Source organism: Chiloscyllium punctatum, chromosome 7, assembly GCF_047496795.1.
Source record: "Chiloscyllium punctatum isolate Juve2018m chromosome 7, sChiPun1.3, whole genome shotgun sequence".
Taxonomy (NCBI): Eukaryota; Metazoa; Chordata; class Chondrichthyes; order Orectolobiformes; family Hemiscylliidae; genus Chiloscyllium; species Chiloscyllium punctatum.
Genome location: NC_092745.1, coordinates 27249391 through 27265879, shown reverse-complemented (window position 1 = coordinate 27265879; position 16489 = coordinate 27249391). Strand labels below are relative to the sequence as shown.

Genomic DNA, 16489 nt, shown 5'->3' with positions numbered 1-16489 from the left:
TATTTTCATTGGGGTGGGGGAGTCGAAAACTAGAAGGCGTAGGCTTAGGGTGAGAGGGTAAAGATTTAAGAGGCATGTTTTCACACAGAGGGTGGTACGTGCATGGAATGAGCTGCCAGAGGAAGTGGGTGGAGGCTGGTACAATTACAACATTTAAGAGGCATCTGGATGGGTATATGAATAGGAAGGGTTTCACGGAATATGGGCCAAGTGCTGGCAATTGGGACTAATTAATTTAGGATATCTGGTTCACATGGATGAGTTGGACTGAAGGGTCTGTTTCCCTGCTGAACATCTCTATGACTGTATGTCCTTGATTAGCTTATTGATACCACTATGGTTTGGTTGCAAATCACTTGTAAGTCCACTGGGAATTACAGCTATGTCAGTGTTGTGTGATTGGATGTTATCAACAACATTCTTCACTAGATGTGATCTAAACTGGTCCCAGATGAGCAAACATTTCTCCTTGCGTAGTCCAACAGGTCATAAATTCCTTTAAACTTCCTTTATGCATTTCCTACATCCACCTTTATCCAGCCTTGTAAATGTACATGGATGTCAATCCCTTTTGAAAATTTCACTTAAAAACAGCCATCAGTTTTAACTTGTATGCCATCAGCCATACAGAATGACCTAATGTAAACCTACTTTTCTCATGGCCAGTGGTTCTCACCAATCCTGTTTATTTTCTCCTTTTTGGTTCACAGTTTGATTCTCCAGCATGTCGAGAGTAATAGACATTTCCTCCATATCTCTAATGCATGAGAACTTGTGGCATTCCTTCTGCCTCCTTCTGATTACAAACTGCTGAAACTGTAGTATCTTCTAGTAGTCGGCTTTTGTGCAGTCTAAGCTCTCTGCTGAAGTACTAAGTCATCCCCTCTCATGAACCTTGTGCGCCGTCCCACACTTGACTTAAGATCCAAAATTCCATCCTTCTTTGATTCATTTCGTGCGTGAATTCGGATGGCTTCAGGACTAACACATTTTCCATTTTGATGATTTTCAAGTACCCACTCAGCAAGTTTTTCTCCAATTGTGGCCACTTGTTAGGTCGACCTCTGTTGGCACACTTTAGTTTTAACATTGTCTGAAGTTGCTTCAAATCTTCCTCCAGTCTCTCACAGGTTTCTCCGATACACAAAATTCTCTTGCTGTGACACAGTCTTCTCTGCAACTTCAATAACTTTCAGTTTAAATGTGGAACTTACATTAAAACATGATGTTTTTGTCTTTTCCGGAGGGCGTTTTTACATAAAATGGTGAAGAAATTTCAAAACCTCGACTAGGTATATGATTGCATTCTACAAGGTTGGTTGTCACCTGACTCCTTTGCGTCAAATTGGTGCGAATTGGACATCAAATCACATATTAGCACAAAAACATTCATTTCCTCATCATAACATTTATGTATAGGGTATTATCTTGACTGACAAATGTTGATCTGTTATCTGTGAAGAACTAGGGTCAACTTTTACATGAGATACATGGAAAATTTCAGATCTTTGGCCAAAAATAGGGGGTCAACTGTTATGTGAGATCACTTATTACTCAGGTAAATGTAGTAATAAGTCATATAGAATCATGAACTTTGTAAATAGTGGTATGGAGCACAATAGATTGTGATAAGCCTTTATGAAACACTGGTTCAGCATCAACTTCAGTACCAATTCTAGGCACAATGATTCAAGAAGGTGTCAGTTTTGGGCCTGCAACTGTTCATGATTCCACATATCCACATTTACTCCAGACACTAAACTGAGTGGAAAGGCAAACTGTGCAGAGGATTTGGAGGATCTGCAGAGAGATTTCGATGGGTTAAGTAAGTGGGCAAGGGTCTGGCAGATGGACGACAATTGACAATAGATGCAGGAGAAGGCAATTCTGCCCTTCGAGCCTGCACCACCATTCAATATGATCATGGCTGATCATCCTTAATCAGTATCCTGTTCCTGCCTTATCTCCATAACCCTTGATTCCACAATCCTTGAGAGCTCTATCCAACTCTTTCTTAAATGAATCCAGAGACTGGGCCTCCACTGCCCTCTGGGGCAGAGCATTCCACACAGCCACCATTCTCTGGGTGAAGAAGTTTCTCCTCATCTCTGTCCTAAATGGTCTACCCCATATTTTTAAGCTGTGTCCTCTGGTTCGGCACTCACCCATCAGCGGAAACATGTTTCCTGCCTCCAGAGTGTCCAATCCTTTAATAATCTTATATATCTCAATCATATCCCCTCTCAGTCTTCTAAACTCAAGGGTATACAAGCCCAGTCGCTCCAGTCTTTCAATGTAAGGTAATCCCGCCATTCCAGGAATTGACCTTGTGAACCTACGCTACACTCCCTCAATAGCCAGAATGTCTATCCTCAAATTTGGAGTCCAGAACTGCACACAGTCCTCCAGGTGTGGTCTCACCAGGGCCCTGTACAGCTGCAGAAGAACCTCTTTGCTTCTATACTCAATCCCTCTTGTTATGAAGGCCAGCATGCTATTAGCCTTCTTCACTACCTGCTGTACCTGCATGCTTACCTTCATTGACTGCTGTACAAGAACACCCAGATCTCTTTGTACTGCCCCTTTACAAATTGATTCCATTTAGGTAGTAATCTGCCTTCCTGTTCTTGCCACCAAAGTGGATAACCATACATTTATCCACATTAACCTGCATCTGCCATGCATCTGACCACTCACCTAACTTGTCCAGGTCACCCTGTTATCTCCTAACATCTTCATCACATTTCACCCTGCCACCCAGCTTAGTATCATCAGCAAATTTGCTAATGTTATTACTAATACCATCTTCTATATCATTAACATATATTGTAAAAAGCTGCGGTCCCAGTACTGATCCCTGCGGTACCCCACTGGTCACTGCCTGCCATTCCTAAATGGAGCCATTTATCACTACTCTTTCTTTCCTATCAGCCAACCAACTTTCAATCCAAGCTAGTACTTTGCCCCCAATACCACACGCCCTAATTTTGCTCACTAACCTCCTATGTGGGACTTTATCAAAAGCTTTCTGAAAGTCCAGGTACACTACATCTACTGGATCTCCCTTGTCCATCTTCAGAGTTACATGTCGGTAAATGTGAGGTTATCCACATTGGAAGTAAAAATGTGAGTCAAAGTATTATTTAAATGGTGAAAAGTTACAGCATGCTGTTGTGCAGAGGGGCTTAGCGACATGAATCGCTAAAAGTTGATTTGTAGGTGCAACAGCTAATCAGGAAGGCAAACGGAATATTGCCTCTCATTGCGAGAGGGATTGAATTTAAGAGCAGCGAGGTTCTATTGCAATTGTACGAGGTGTTGGTGAAGCCGCACCTGGAGTATTGTGCGCTGTTCTTGTCTCCTTACTTGAGGAAGGATATCCTGGCTTTGGCGGATGTTCACCAGTTTGGTACTGGAGATGAGGGGGTTAACCCTGTGAGGAGAGGTTGTGCCGCCTGGGACTCTACTGGCTGGAATTTAGAAGAATGAGAGGGGATCTTATAGAAACATATAAAATTATGAAAGGGATAGATAAGATGGAGGCAGGCAAGTTATTTCTGCTGATGGGTGAGACTAGGACTAGGGGACATGGCGTCAAGATTAGGGTGAGTAGATTTAAGACAGAGATAAGGGGGAACTGCTTTTCCCAGAGAGTAGTGAATCTATGGAATTCTCTGCTCAAGGAAGCTTCATTAAATATATTCAAGTCACAGTTTTGCATGTTTGGAGAATTAAGGAATGTGGGATAATGCAAGTAGGAGGAGCTAAGACGATGGGTAGATCAGCCATGATCTTAATGAATGACAGAGCAGGTTCGATTGGCCAAATAGCTTACTCCTGCTTCTATTACTATAGAAGTAAGAATGTGAAGACTTCTGAGAAGGTGTAGAGAAAACTCACCAGAATGATTCCAGGATTGAGGGACTCCAGTGATCAGGATATACCAGAGATGCTCCAGGTTGTATTCCTTGGAGGAGAAGCGTGAGATGAAGTCTGAGCGAGGTTGAAATGAGGAGGAGTCTGGACAGAATAGATATGGAGAAATTGTTCCCATCAGTGGAAGGATCAAGAACTCAAAGACACTGATTTATTGAGATTGGCAAAAGTAGCAGTGATGCAATGAGGAAAAACGCTGTAAGTAGCGTGTGGTTGGGATCTGGAATGCATTTTCTGAGAGTGTGGTGAAGACAGATTCAATTACAGCTTTCAAAAAGTATTTGGATAATTATCTGAAGAGGCAAGAAATTGTCGAGCTGTGGTGAAAATTCGAGTGATGACGTGGAACTGACTGAGTTGCTCTCACAGAGAGCTGCCTCACATCTGAATGGCCTCCCGTTTTGTATCCATTATTTGATTCTTTATATGAAATGAATGAAGTTTAGTCTCGGGAATGATCAGAACAGAAGCAATGACTTTTCCACTTAGTTATTTTATTGCACCATGTGTTGAAATTCTGCCTGTTTAGTACTCTGAGGTGTTTATGCTTGTTTATTCAATTCCTTAACTATGTGCTGGATTATACTGGCATTAGGTTAATTGGATAAGTGGATGGTGTGACTTGTCATTAAACAGGAGGTGTGAGTAGCTGCTCTCTGATTGGCTGTGTATTTCACCCCTCTAACTGCTGTGTAAATTAAGAATGTATCTGAGCTGAGCTGTGAGTTGGAAGTGTGTGGAGTTCACACTCAACTAGAGGTACTATTGGGCAGGAGTTTACTTTTCTGTAGTATTTGTAAGTAATCTGAGTTTGTGGTAGCGATGATGTGTAGTGCCAAACTGTATGTATTCAGATAAATAGTTGAAAGAATCTCCTGGGGTGGAAAGGAATAACATCCAAAAGATGATCGATGTAGGTGTGGACTTGATAGAGTCGGTTAGGGAAAGGTACTTAACAATTGGGTCGGTAACGCATGGCATGGATGGGACAAAGGTGACAACTTTTTTTAAAAAAACATCTCTGAATGTGGTTAAAGGAACATTTTTAATCTTTAAAAAAAAGTTTGAAGGCTGCTCGTGTCGCAGATGAATTTGAAATGGTTTACCCTAGAGATAGGACTGATTTTGCTTCAGTTTCTTGCTGTATGTTAAACTTGGGTGAAGACTTAAATTTGACCGTATGGGACACAAGCTCCAAACATTGCTCTGCCAATTCTACTTCTGGGCCAGTGACGGGGTGGGGGTGGGGAGCAGAGGTTGTTGTGTACAACTCTTGAAGATGGCCAGGCAATGGACAGATCATTGACAGAAGGAGGGAATCTGTGTGTGCAGCCAAAAGGTCTGAAATGAATACTGTGTATTCCCCAAAGAGAAGGAATTGGTGTAGGATGATCTCGGGAGAAAGAGTGTTGAGTTTCTACACCAAGTTGCTATTAAAAAGGAAGTGTTCTCTTAAAAAAAATATTGAGGTAGATAACTGCCCAGGTCCTTATGGGATCTATCCCACAATATTGAGGGAGGCGAGAGAACAAATTGCTGGAGCATTGACAGACATCTTTGTATCCACTTTGGCCATAGGTGAGGTCCTGGAGGCCTGGAGAGTAGACTGTTGTCCCATTGTTTAAGAAGGGTAGCAGGGGTAATCCTGGAAATTGCAGGCCTGTGAGTCTCACTTCGGTGGTCGGGAAATTATTGGAAAAGATTCTCAGTGACACAGTCTATATGCATTTAGAAGCAAGTGGACTTATTAGCATTAGGCTGGGGTGGTAGAGCCTCATTAACTTTGTTGAATTGTTTGGGGAGGTGAAGACGATGATTGAGAGGGAAGTGGTTGAATGCTGTCTACGTGGATGTCGGTAAAGCCTTTAACAGAGATTCCTCATGGCAGACTGGTATAAAAGGTGAAGTCACATGGTATTAAGGGTGAGCTGGCAAGATGGATTCGGAATTGGCTGAGTCATGGAAGGGTAGCAGTGGAAGGATACTTTTCAGAACGGAGGGCTGTGACTCGTGGTGTTCCACAGGAATCAGTGCTGGGGCCTCCGGTGATCTGCATAAATGATTTCGAAGAAAATTCAGCTAGTCTAATTAGTTTGCGAATGATACAAAGATTGGAGTTGTGGATATTGAGGAGGATTATCGGGGTACGGCAGGATATAGATCAGCTGGAGGCACGGTCAGAAAAGTGACCGATGGAGTTTAATCTGGACAAATATGAGGTGATGCGTTTTGGAAAGTCGAGTACAGGTGGGAATTATACAGTGGCAGACTCCTGAGGAGTATTGACATAGAGGGATCTCGGTGTGCAGGTCTACAGATCACTGAAGTTGGCAGTGCAGGTAGATAATGTAGTTCAAAAAAGGCTTAAGGTATGCTTGCCTTCATTGGAAGGAGCACTGAGCATAAGGATGGGCAAGTTATGCTGCAGCTTTATAGAACTTTTTAGTTAGGCCGCACTTGGAATATTAAAGGCAATTCTAGTCACCACACTATCCGAAGGATGTGAATGCTTTGGTGAGGGTACAGAAAAGGTTTACTGGGATGTTGCCTGGTATGAGGGATTTTAGCTCTGCAGAAAGGTTGGCTAGACTGGCTTTGTTTTCACTGGAATGCAGGGGGTTGAAGGGCGTCCTGATAGAAGTTTATAAGCTTGTGATTGTATGGATAGACTAGAAAGTGTAAGGCTTTTTCCCCCAGGGTTGATTGGTCAATTACTAGGGGACACCGGTTCATGGTACTGGGCTGTGGTGGGGTTTAAGAGTTGAGGCAGTTTTTTTTTTAAAAGGGTAAGTGCCTGGAATGCACTGCTGGAGGTGGTGGAAGCAGACACATTAGCAGCATTCAAGAAGCCCCTAGACACACGGGAATAGAGAGATACAGTTCCTGTAATTGAAGACCGTTTTAGTATGGAAGGGCAAAATGTGGCAGCAAATGTTGCTGTGCAGTATTGTTCTTTATCTTTGTTCCTTTAGGTATGTGTTCCACTGAATGAGGAAGTGAAAGGAATTGAATAATGGAACTGACACTTAAAGACGGGGGTGGGGGGGGAAAATGTGAATCTGTTAAAATATGTGCAGGAATCCCCAAAGCTAGTGCTGGTAGAAAGTTTTACAGAAACAAAAAGCCGAACGATTTATCCGGTTAGTTACATACAACCTAGAGTATGAGAGCAAAGAATATATCTGCTCTAAAGGCAGTAGATGCTGCAATAAGAAAGCTGGGTGCAGGTTATGGATACTGCTTGATAATGAGTTAACAATCTGAGATTGTTGCTGTATGTGAGTGTGAGGGGGAGAGAGAATATTTTTAATCTGCCTTATCTGGGGAATGTTTGTCTGCTGGGAGTGGTTTAACCAGAGGCTGTTGCATCAATGGTTAAATGCTTGAAGCAGAGGAAAGCCTGACTTTGGGGTTGGAGGGGAGGACAGGTGGTATTACCTTTTGAATTTATACAGTAAACTGGCCGTGTATCCTATGATGTCGGTTTCAGCAGATCAAGGTTTTGCTAAATTGATTGTATATCATTTTATCATGGTCTTGCAATTTAATTGTGGTGTTCCACATTATGTTCTCCACTGATGTGATCCTGCTGCTTTCTCATCACCTTCCGCTGCCTCCATTCCCTGCTTGATTTTGCTCACAGTCCCTGCTTGTAATTCAGATGTTTCACACCAGTGACCACAGCTAGCTACAGCTTGGGCAACTCTGCCTGATGGGTGTAATTGAGCATTCCATTGTTGGCTGCAGTTTGGACATGTTGAGGTGATCTGGTGCCTCAGGCTTACTCGAACCGTTCTGTTTTTGGCATTGACACGTTTTCATTGAATGTTCAGGAGAGGAGGGCACTGTGCCCCCGTGAGGGTCACCATCAGAGGGAGAGAAGGGCACTGATGATAGTAATAATGTCCCTGAACATGCCTTCACTTACAGTTCTTTTCAGTCTTTTGGATTGTCTGAAAACCATTTCAGTGCAATTTAACCACCTATTGCAGCTGACTATTTTACCGCCTGGAGCAAGTTGATCTGTGGACCTGAAAGTCGTGTGGAATTAGAATCTATAGTGTGGCACTGACGGATAGTATCCTCTTCGACAGCAATTTCAGGAGTCAGTGAATTTATGCTGTTTCCTCATTATACAGCAGCTGCTAGTCTCCCTCTAGTGGATCTCTTTGAACATCTCAAGAAAAAGAGGGAGAGCAGACAATCTCGCAAGTGGTGACAATTACAGAGGTAGCTCAACCCCATTGCTCAAGTCTCTTGAATGGGATTTGAACTTTCAATCCTCTGACGTAGAGCCAGAGATGACTCCAGAAGTGTTGTTGCTGCAGATTACTCTGGGGAAATGCAGCGAACATTGAAACCTAACACTCTGCTGCTGACTAGATTAGATTATGATTTGAAGATGCCGGTGTTGGACTGGGATGTACAAAGTTTAAAAATTACACAGCACCAGGTTATAGTCCAACAGGTTTAATTGGAAGCACAGTAGCTTTCAGAGCGTCGCTCCTTCATCAGGTGATCCTGATGAAAAATGAAGAAGCGACGCTCCGAAAGCTAGTGTGCTTCCAATTAAACCTGTTGGACTATAACCTGGTGTTGTGATGATTAGATTAGATTCCCTACAGTGTGGAAACAAGCCCTTTGGCCCAACAAGCCCACACTGACCCTCCGAAGAATAACCCACCCAGTCCCATTTCTCTCTGACTAATTGACCTAACACTATGGGCAATTTAGCATTGCCAATTCACCTGACCTGCAATCTTTGGACTGTGGGAGGAAACTGGAGCACCTGGAGGAAACCCACGCAGACACTGGGAGAACGTGCAAACTCCACACAGTCACCCAAGGCTGGAATCGAACCTGGGACCTTGGTGCGGTGAGTCAGCATTGCTAACCACTGAGCTGCCCTACACATAACTGTTCCAAGTCAGCTATTATAACTACCTGACTTCCTATAAATTACTGATGAAGGGTTTTTTGTCTGAAACATCCATTTTCCTGCTCCTTGGATGCTGCTAGACCTGCTGTGCTTTTCCAGCACCACTTTTGTTTTAAGATTACCTACAGCGTGGAAACAGGCCCTTTAGCCCACCAAGTCCACATCGACCCTCTGAAGAGCAACCCACCCAGACCCATTCCCCTACATTTACCCCTGCACCTAACACTACGGGCAATTTAGCATGGTCAACTCACCTAACCTGCACATCTTTTGGACTGTGGGATGAAACCGGAAGAAACCCCCGCAGACACGGGGAGAATGTGTAACCTCCACACACAGTTGCCCGAAGCAGGAATTGAACCCGGGTCCCTGGTGCTGTGAGGCAGCAGTGCTAACCACTGAGCCACCACTCTGATCTAAACTCTGGTTTCCAGCATCTGCAATCTTCACCTTTGCCTACCATAAATCCATGCCTTTTGGCGTTTGAGAGTAGCTTTTTGTAAGTACAGGAAATGTTGGTATATCGATCTCTTAAAATTACACACCTTTGTAATAAATTCCTCATTATACAGCAGCTGCTAGTCTCCCTCGAGTGGATCTCTTTAAACATCTCATAAATCAGGGACCCAACAAACTCTCTGCCACCTTATTTTGCCCCACCATCTGGGACATGAGATGTCAGACTTCATGAAACTGGAAGCTCAGACTGGGGAACAATACTGTTTTCATTTGAAACATTATGTAACTGTTAGACCCCCTTTTGCTCCCATTTCTCCTCCTTCCATTGGCTCACCTCTTTTAAAAAAAAAAGGGTATTTGCTCTGGGAAACACACTCACTGATCTAAGAGCTAATAAAATAAGTTTAATTAGACACAGCAGAAGCAGAATGTGTCTCTGTAGATCTTAAAACAAACATTGTTTCTTACAGATGTTAGTGTACTAGTCACTGGTGCGAGAGAATGGGCGAACAGTGCCCTGGTGAAACCAGTAACAGAGGAATGTTACTGAAGAGTGTCGTTCTGGATACTGAGTTCAAATCTTGCAGAACAACAGCCCCCACTGAAACATACCTTACAGACAATATTCCAAATGCCCCCAACACCAAACAGGAATGTCCTGTCCCACCAGCAGGCCAAACCCAGCAGAGCTGACAGTTGTGCAGTCCAGAGGAAATTGCCTGGGAGTTGCCAACATCAAATCCTGATTCTGTGAAGCCTCCAAGCATCAGGTCAAACATGGATGCAGAGACCTCCTGCTGATGACTCTGTTCTCCCTTGTGTTGAAAACCTCTTTGTTCTACAATGTGTATTTGTTAAAAGTTTGGAACTAATTAACTAGGTCTTTATATAACACCAGCCTCCACAGTCTTATAAGCAGCAGAGCAAGTTACAATTACAGAGCTTGCATCTCTTCAAACCTTTTCAAGCATTTAGGAGCCAAAAGCCCACCCAAACAGAACAGCTTGGAATGTACTCCAGACAGATAACTTTAGGGCCCAGCACCAAGCGTGACCGATGCCAATCTGCTGAAGCTAGAACACAGGGCTACTTTTGTGCTCAACATGTGATCAAGCTTCACAACTGATCAAAGCTGTGCAGCCGTGAATGGTGATGGACAGTTCAACTATCAGGAAGGGGGAATACTCTCCAAATATTCCTATTCTCAATGATCGAGAACCCCAGCACATCAGTGTTAAAATTAAGGCAAAAGTAATTGCAGCTACTTACTCACCAATTAACAGATTCAATTAGTGTTTTGTTTGGCTTATTCTGCCCAGGGAAGCAGGGTGGGGTGGGGTGGCAGCACTGATTAAGGAAGTAATTGTACTGTTGAGGGGATACCTTGAGGGGGCAAGGATGACATTCATTTGGTTAGAACTGAGAAGCATAAGGAATATGATCCTATTCCTGAGAGTATTTTACAGATTTCCAAATGGCATGAGAGAGCAGCAAATCTGCATGGAAACTATGGGGCAAAAACTGCAGTGGGGATATTGCAGAATTTAATAACTCCAAGCTCTTTGAAGAAGCAGCAGTGATGTAATGGACTAGCATAAGGGTGGCCTGGAGGTCTGGATTACAAGGGTTCAGATCACACCATGACAGATAATGAAATTTGATTTTCATTTTTAAAAAAACAATAAAAATCTGACCTAATGACCATGTGACCACTGTTGATTATCGTTTTTAAAAAGCAAATCTAGATCACAATATTATCCCTTTTAGGAAAGGAAATCTGTTATTGTTGTCCATTTATTGTCTCCATGTGACTCCAGACCCACACTCTTAACCTCTCATGAAATACTTAAGACTCTTACTCACTCTGGTTGAGTGACCCACTCAGTTCCAGAGCAATAAGGGATACTGAACCTGCGTTGACATAGAGTACAATGAAAGAATTGGAAAACTAATAATTTGTATCTCTGGCTGAACTGCCCAAATCTGCTGAGGAAAAAATGTGCTACAATCAAAATTGTCACTTGCTGGTGGTGTGGGATGGTGTGACTTTGTTCTGGGCTGGCATCTGCTTAGGAGTTTCTGAAAACACACATCCTGCAGCTGGTGAACTCCTGTCCCAATGTGGTGCTATTTGCATTGATCATCAGCTAGTTTTCCATTTGTCGCAATTTTGATACTTAAAACTTTTGTATCTCGATTTAGCATTTTTGCCAAGACCATCCTGCTGCTTCTCCATACGGCTTGTCCTTGGGGATGTAGCTAATTTCCAGTCTGCAAGCATGATCAATTCAACAAAGCTGCCTTAGCATGATTTGCAGTGGCATGCTTGGCACCTTTTACCCTAGAAGATTACCTCAATGGTAACTGTCTGTCTACATTAAACTGTCTGTTTACCCCATGATAAACTAATAGAGAAAGTGAGTCACACAGTATGCAGGGTGTTCTACCTAGGTGGATAAAGAACTGGTTGAGCAACAGGAGACAGTCGTATTTGAAGGGAGTTTCTCGAAATGGAGAAAGGTGACCAGTGGTGTTCCACAGGGATCAGTGCTGGGGCCACTGTTGTTTGTGATATACATAAATGATCTGGAAGAGGGCATTTTTTGGTATGATCAGCAAATTTGCAGATGACACAGACTGGAGTAGCAGAAAGCACAAGGGCCTATCAAAGAATGCAGGAGAATATAGACTGGAGAGTTGGGCAGAGAAGTGTCAGATGGAATTCAATCCAGGCAAATGTGAAGCGATGCATTTTGGGAAGTATAATTGTTGAGCGAGTTATACAGTGAACGGAAGAGCCTTGGGAAAAGTTGATGAGCAAAGAGATCTGGGAGTGCAGGTCCATTGTACCCTGAAGGGTGCTGCACAGGTGGATAGAGTGGTCAAGAAGGCATATAGTATGCTCGCCTTCATCGGACGGGGTATTGAGTGTCAGGTCATGTTAAAATTGTACACGACGTTGGTTCGGCTGCATTTAGAATACTGTGTACAGCTCTGGTCGTCACATTACCCGAAGGACGTGGCGCTTTGGAGAGGGTGCAGAGAAGGTTCACGAGAATGTTGCCTGGTATGGAAGGTGCTAGCTATGAAGAGAGGTTGAGTAGGTTAGGTTTGTTTTCATTAGGATAAAGGAGATTGAGGGGGGAAACCTGACTGAGGTCTACAAAATTGTAAAGAATATAGACAGGGTGGATAGAGACAAGCTTTTTCCTAGGGTGAGGGATTCAGTACCGAGAGGTCACACTTTCAAGGTGAGAGGTGAAAAATTTAAGGGGGATACACGCGGCAAGTACTTCATACAAACGGTACTGGTTGTCTGGAACGCGTTGCCAGCAGAGGTGGTCGAGGCAGGCATGGTAGAATCATTTAAGGTGCGTCTGGATAGACGCATGAGTAGGTGGGGGGCAGAGGGATACAGATGGTCAGGAATTGGGCGGTAGATTTGGATCGGCTGAGGCTTGGAGGGCCTGTTCCTGGGCTATAAATTTTCTTTGTTCTCTTTGTATTATGTTATGGTTGCATTGCAGATGCTGGAGATGAATGCTGTTAAGGCTTTGTTTTCTCAGTCGATACAAGTTGACCAGACTTTGCTGTTCAACACTGTGCTGAGAGTACTCAATTGTGTAGGTCAGCGTTCTGGCCCTCTGTGCCTGTTTGGTCAGTCAAAGGTTGCTAGCTACTGTTCCAATGTGTATGCTGAGTTCCTCATCAAGGCACAGGTTGTCTGTCGCAATAGATCCAAGTAGCAGAGTTTGCTGACCACTTATTTGCTGGTCTGTTGTAATAGATCATATGGGGAGACTTGTAACTAAGATTTCCTTGACATTGAGGAGAATGTGCTGGGTATGCATCTTTGCAATCCATGTATCTTTGGAGGAGCAAATTACTGCGGATGCTGGAATCTGTACTGAAAACAAAATGCTGGAAATCTCAGCGGGTCACCCATGTTATCTATCTGTGCAATGAATGCAAGGAATGAACTAAAGTTCTGTATTAGAGGGTTAACTTCCAGGGGTTGAGAGGACATCCGTCAAATTTTCTTGTAGCTTTGGAAGAATGTTCAGGACAAAAAATTTACATTAGTTAAATCTGGGTTGATGTTGTCTCTCGTGACATTAAACCAAGTCTCAATTTCTACAACCTTTTGCAAATGTCATATTAGTGTTAGAAGGATAGATGATGGTTCTGTTCTGTTCACTGGTCAGGAAGACAGATGACTCAGTTCTTCTGAAATGTCATCCAGTGAATTTGATAAGAGACTTCGCCATTTAGGTCGATACACAGTTGATGTTTCTTATTTATTGGTATGCTACGGTCCAAGGTTGAGACTTCCAGATAGGTAGAAAAACAAAATTTTGGACATTTTTGGTTCTTCTGTTGAGTATAGCCTTTGATGTCAGGTCATTCTCCGTTTGAAACACATTACCAACCTGGCAAAGCTGATCTCTCTGAACGTGTGCTGTCAGATACATATCACTTAGCAAAAATCGTGATGTTGGGAATTTTGTCCTGGCACTTGATGTTACAAATAGCTCTCAAACAGTGAAAATAGATGCTTCTGCTTGGTGTTGCAGGTAAGTTGACTTCACTGGGGTGTGAGGTGAGCTAATCAGTGTGAAATAGAGCTGAAGACTAACAGAGAATCTAATGGAACAATAGGGGACTATTCAGGAAGAAATATTTCAATTTTTCATTGCAATATTTCATTGCAACAAAAATGATGCGGTCGTGAAGACCAAGCCAGGGCTCCAAGTAGATGTAGATGGAGAAGAGGTTAAGAACATGTCTGGTGAATTCTTCAAACATGAAGCAAGCTACCTACAACAAATAGAGAATGAGAGCAGATGAAAGTGGAACTGTCAAAGATAAAATAGTTCACTGGCTGACATTTACAGGGAACCCAAAAATCATCATCCAGCATTGTGAATGGGTGAAGTTACAGGTGAGGGACGAGAGATCACTGAAATTTTTTGATGGCAAGGTCAAATCTTTAAATTGGAGGTATGGGCAGCTGAATCTGAAGAAAGGGTCACAGAATTGGATGTTTAAAGGAATAGAGACAGTGGAAGAGTGGGTCCTTGGCTGACTATGTATGAAAAAGGAGGTAAATTTCTAAAACACTCTTTAGTGTTTATTAAGTCTAGTGTGATTGAGGACTAACATCTTGTCTTTCTTCTCAGGGACTGAGCATCATTTTCAATGTGGCACTGGCTCTGCTGAAGGTAAGATGGAAAAGTAAACTTAATGCATTAAATTTACTATTTTTAAACCCTAATCATCTGAAGCTCAAATTTGTTAGTAATCTCTTGTGTGGTCTCTTAGCAAATGCTTTTTGTAAATCCAAATACATTGCGTTTGCTGGCTTTTTTTTTCTTCTTCTGTCCTACTCATGACAGCCTCAGCTCATTTGTGCAGTATGTTTCTCTCTTTCATAAACCAGTGACTCAGTCTAATGGTAATGGATTTATAGAGTCATGTAGCATGGAGCCCAATCCATGCCGACCATAATTCCAAACTAAACTCGTCTCACCAGCCTGCACTTGGTCCATCTCCCTCCAAACCTTTCTTACTTATGTATTTATCAAAATGTCTTTTAAACATTGTAACTGTACCTGCACCTACTGCTTCCTCGAAGTTAATTCCACACACAAACCGCTGTTAAAAAATTAAGTTTCCCCTCGTGCTCTTTTTAAAATCTTTCTGCTCTCACCTTAAAAGTATGCCCCCTAGTCTTGAAATCCCCCACCCTAAAGGAAAGACACCCACTATTCACCTTTATCTATACCCCTCATGATTTTACAAACTTCCATAAGGTCACTCTTCAAGTACCTACACTCCAATGAACAAGGTCCCAACCTATCCAGTCCCTCCCTAAACTCAAACCTTCCATTCATGGAAACATCCTGGTAAATCTTTTCTGAACCCTCTACAGCTTGATAATCCTTTCCTCGAACTGGGCACGATACTCCACAAGAGGCCTTACCACCTTACCAATGTCCTGTACAACCTCAACGTGATGTTCCAACTCTTGTATTCAAAGGTCTGAGCAATGAAGCAAGTGAGCTAAACCCTTCTTAACCACCTAGTCTGTATGTGATGCAAATTTCAAAGATTTATGCACCTGAAACCCTAGGTCTCTCTGTTCTAGATACTACTCAAGGGCCGACTATTAATTGTACAGGTCTTGCCCTTGAATGTTATACTAAAATGCAATACCTCATAATTGTCCAAACTGAATTCCATCTGCCACTCCTCAGCCTATTGACCCAATTGATCAAAATCTCCTTGTCCAACAAAAGCGGACCCAGCACTGAACCCTGTGGAACACCACTGGTAACAGGCTTCCAGTCTGAAAAACAACCCTCCACTATCACTCTGCCTCCTGCCATTAAACCAATTTTGTACCCAATTGGCAAGCTCACTCTGAATCCCATGTGCTCTAACTTTACTAATTTAGTTTATCATGCAGAACCTTGTCAAAAACATCACTAAAGTCCAAATCTACTCTCCGGGCAATTAGAAATTGGCAATAAATGCTAGCTTGGCCAGTGATGCCCTCATCCCATTAATGTTGGGGTGGCATGGTGGCTCAGTGGTTAGCACTGCTGCCTCACAGCGCCAGGGACCCAGGTTCGTTTCCACCCTCTGGTGACTGTCTGTGTGGAGTTTGCACATTCTCACCGTGTCTGCGTGGGTTTCCTCCCACAGTCCAAAGATGTGCAGGTCAGGTGAATTAGCCATTCAAAATTGCCCATAGTGTTAGGTGCATTAGTCAGAGGGAAATGGGTTTGGGTGGGTTACTTTTCAGAGGGTCGATGTGGACTGGTTGGACCGAAGGGCCTGTTTCCACACTGTAGGGAATCTAATCTAAAATCTAAACCATGTCCATTGCTCTGCCTCCTACATCTTTTTGGTTTTGTTATGGGGAAACTCCCCAGTCTCTGAGTCAGAGTCAGGGTTCAATGACTGAGTTTATTGTACAAGGAAATACTGGAGCTCCGGGGAGAGAGAGATACCAACAGCACAATGGTCAGCTGTGATTCTTCTCTAGGTCAGTGATGAGATTATTGTCTTTGTAGCATGATTTGTTTATGGCAAACATTGCAGAATTGTTGTTAGTTTCGATAGAGTCATGGTCAGTTCCAGCTCAGCCTT

At 43.0% G+C, this 16489-nt stretch overlaps 1 protein-coding gene across 3 annotated transcripts in view; it reads left to right on the top strand.

The window, feature by feature from the left end:
- LOC140479548 (rab GTPase-activating protein 1-like) overlaps positions 1-16489 on the top strand; it is a 506221-nt gene that overhangs the window by 405516 nt on the left and 84216 nt on the right. For all 3 annotated transcript variants that reach the window (XM_072573350.1, XM_072573351.1, XM_072573352.1), the window contains one exon: positions 14515-14556. In XM_072573350.1, the coding sequence (XP_072429451.1) occupies positions 14515-14556 (42 nt within the window). The remainder of the gene's footprint in view (positions 1-14514; positions 14557-16489) is intronic.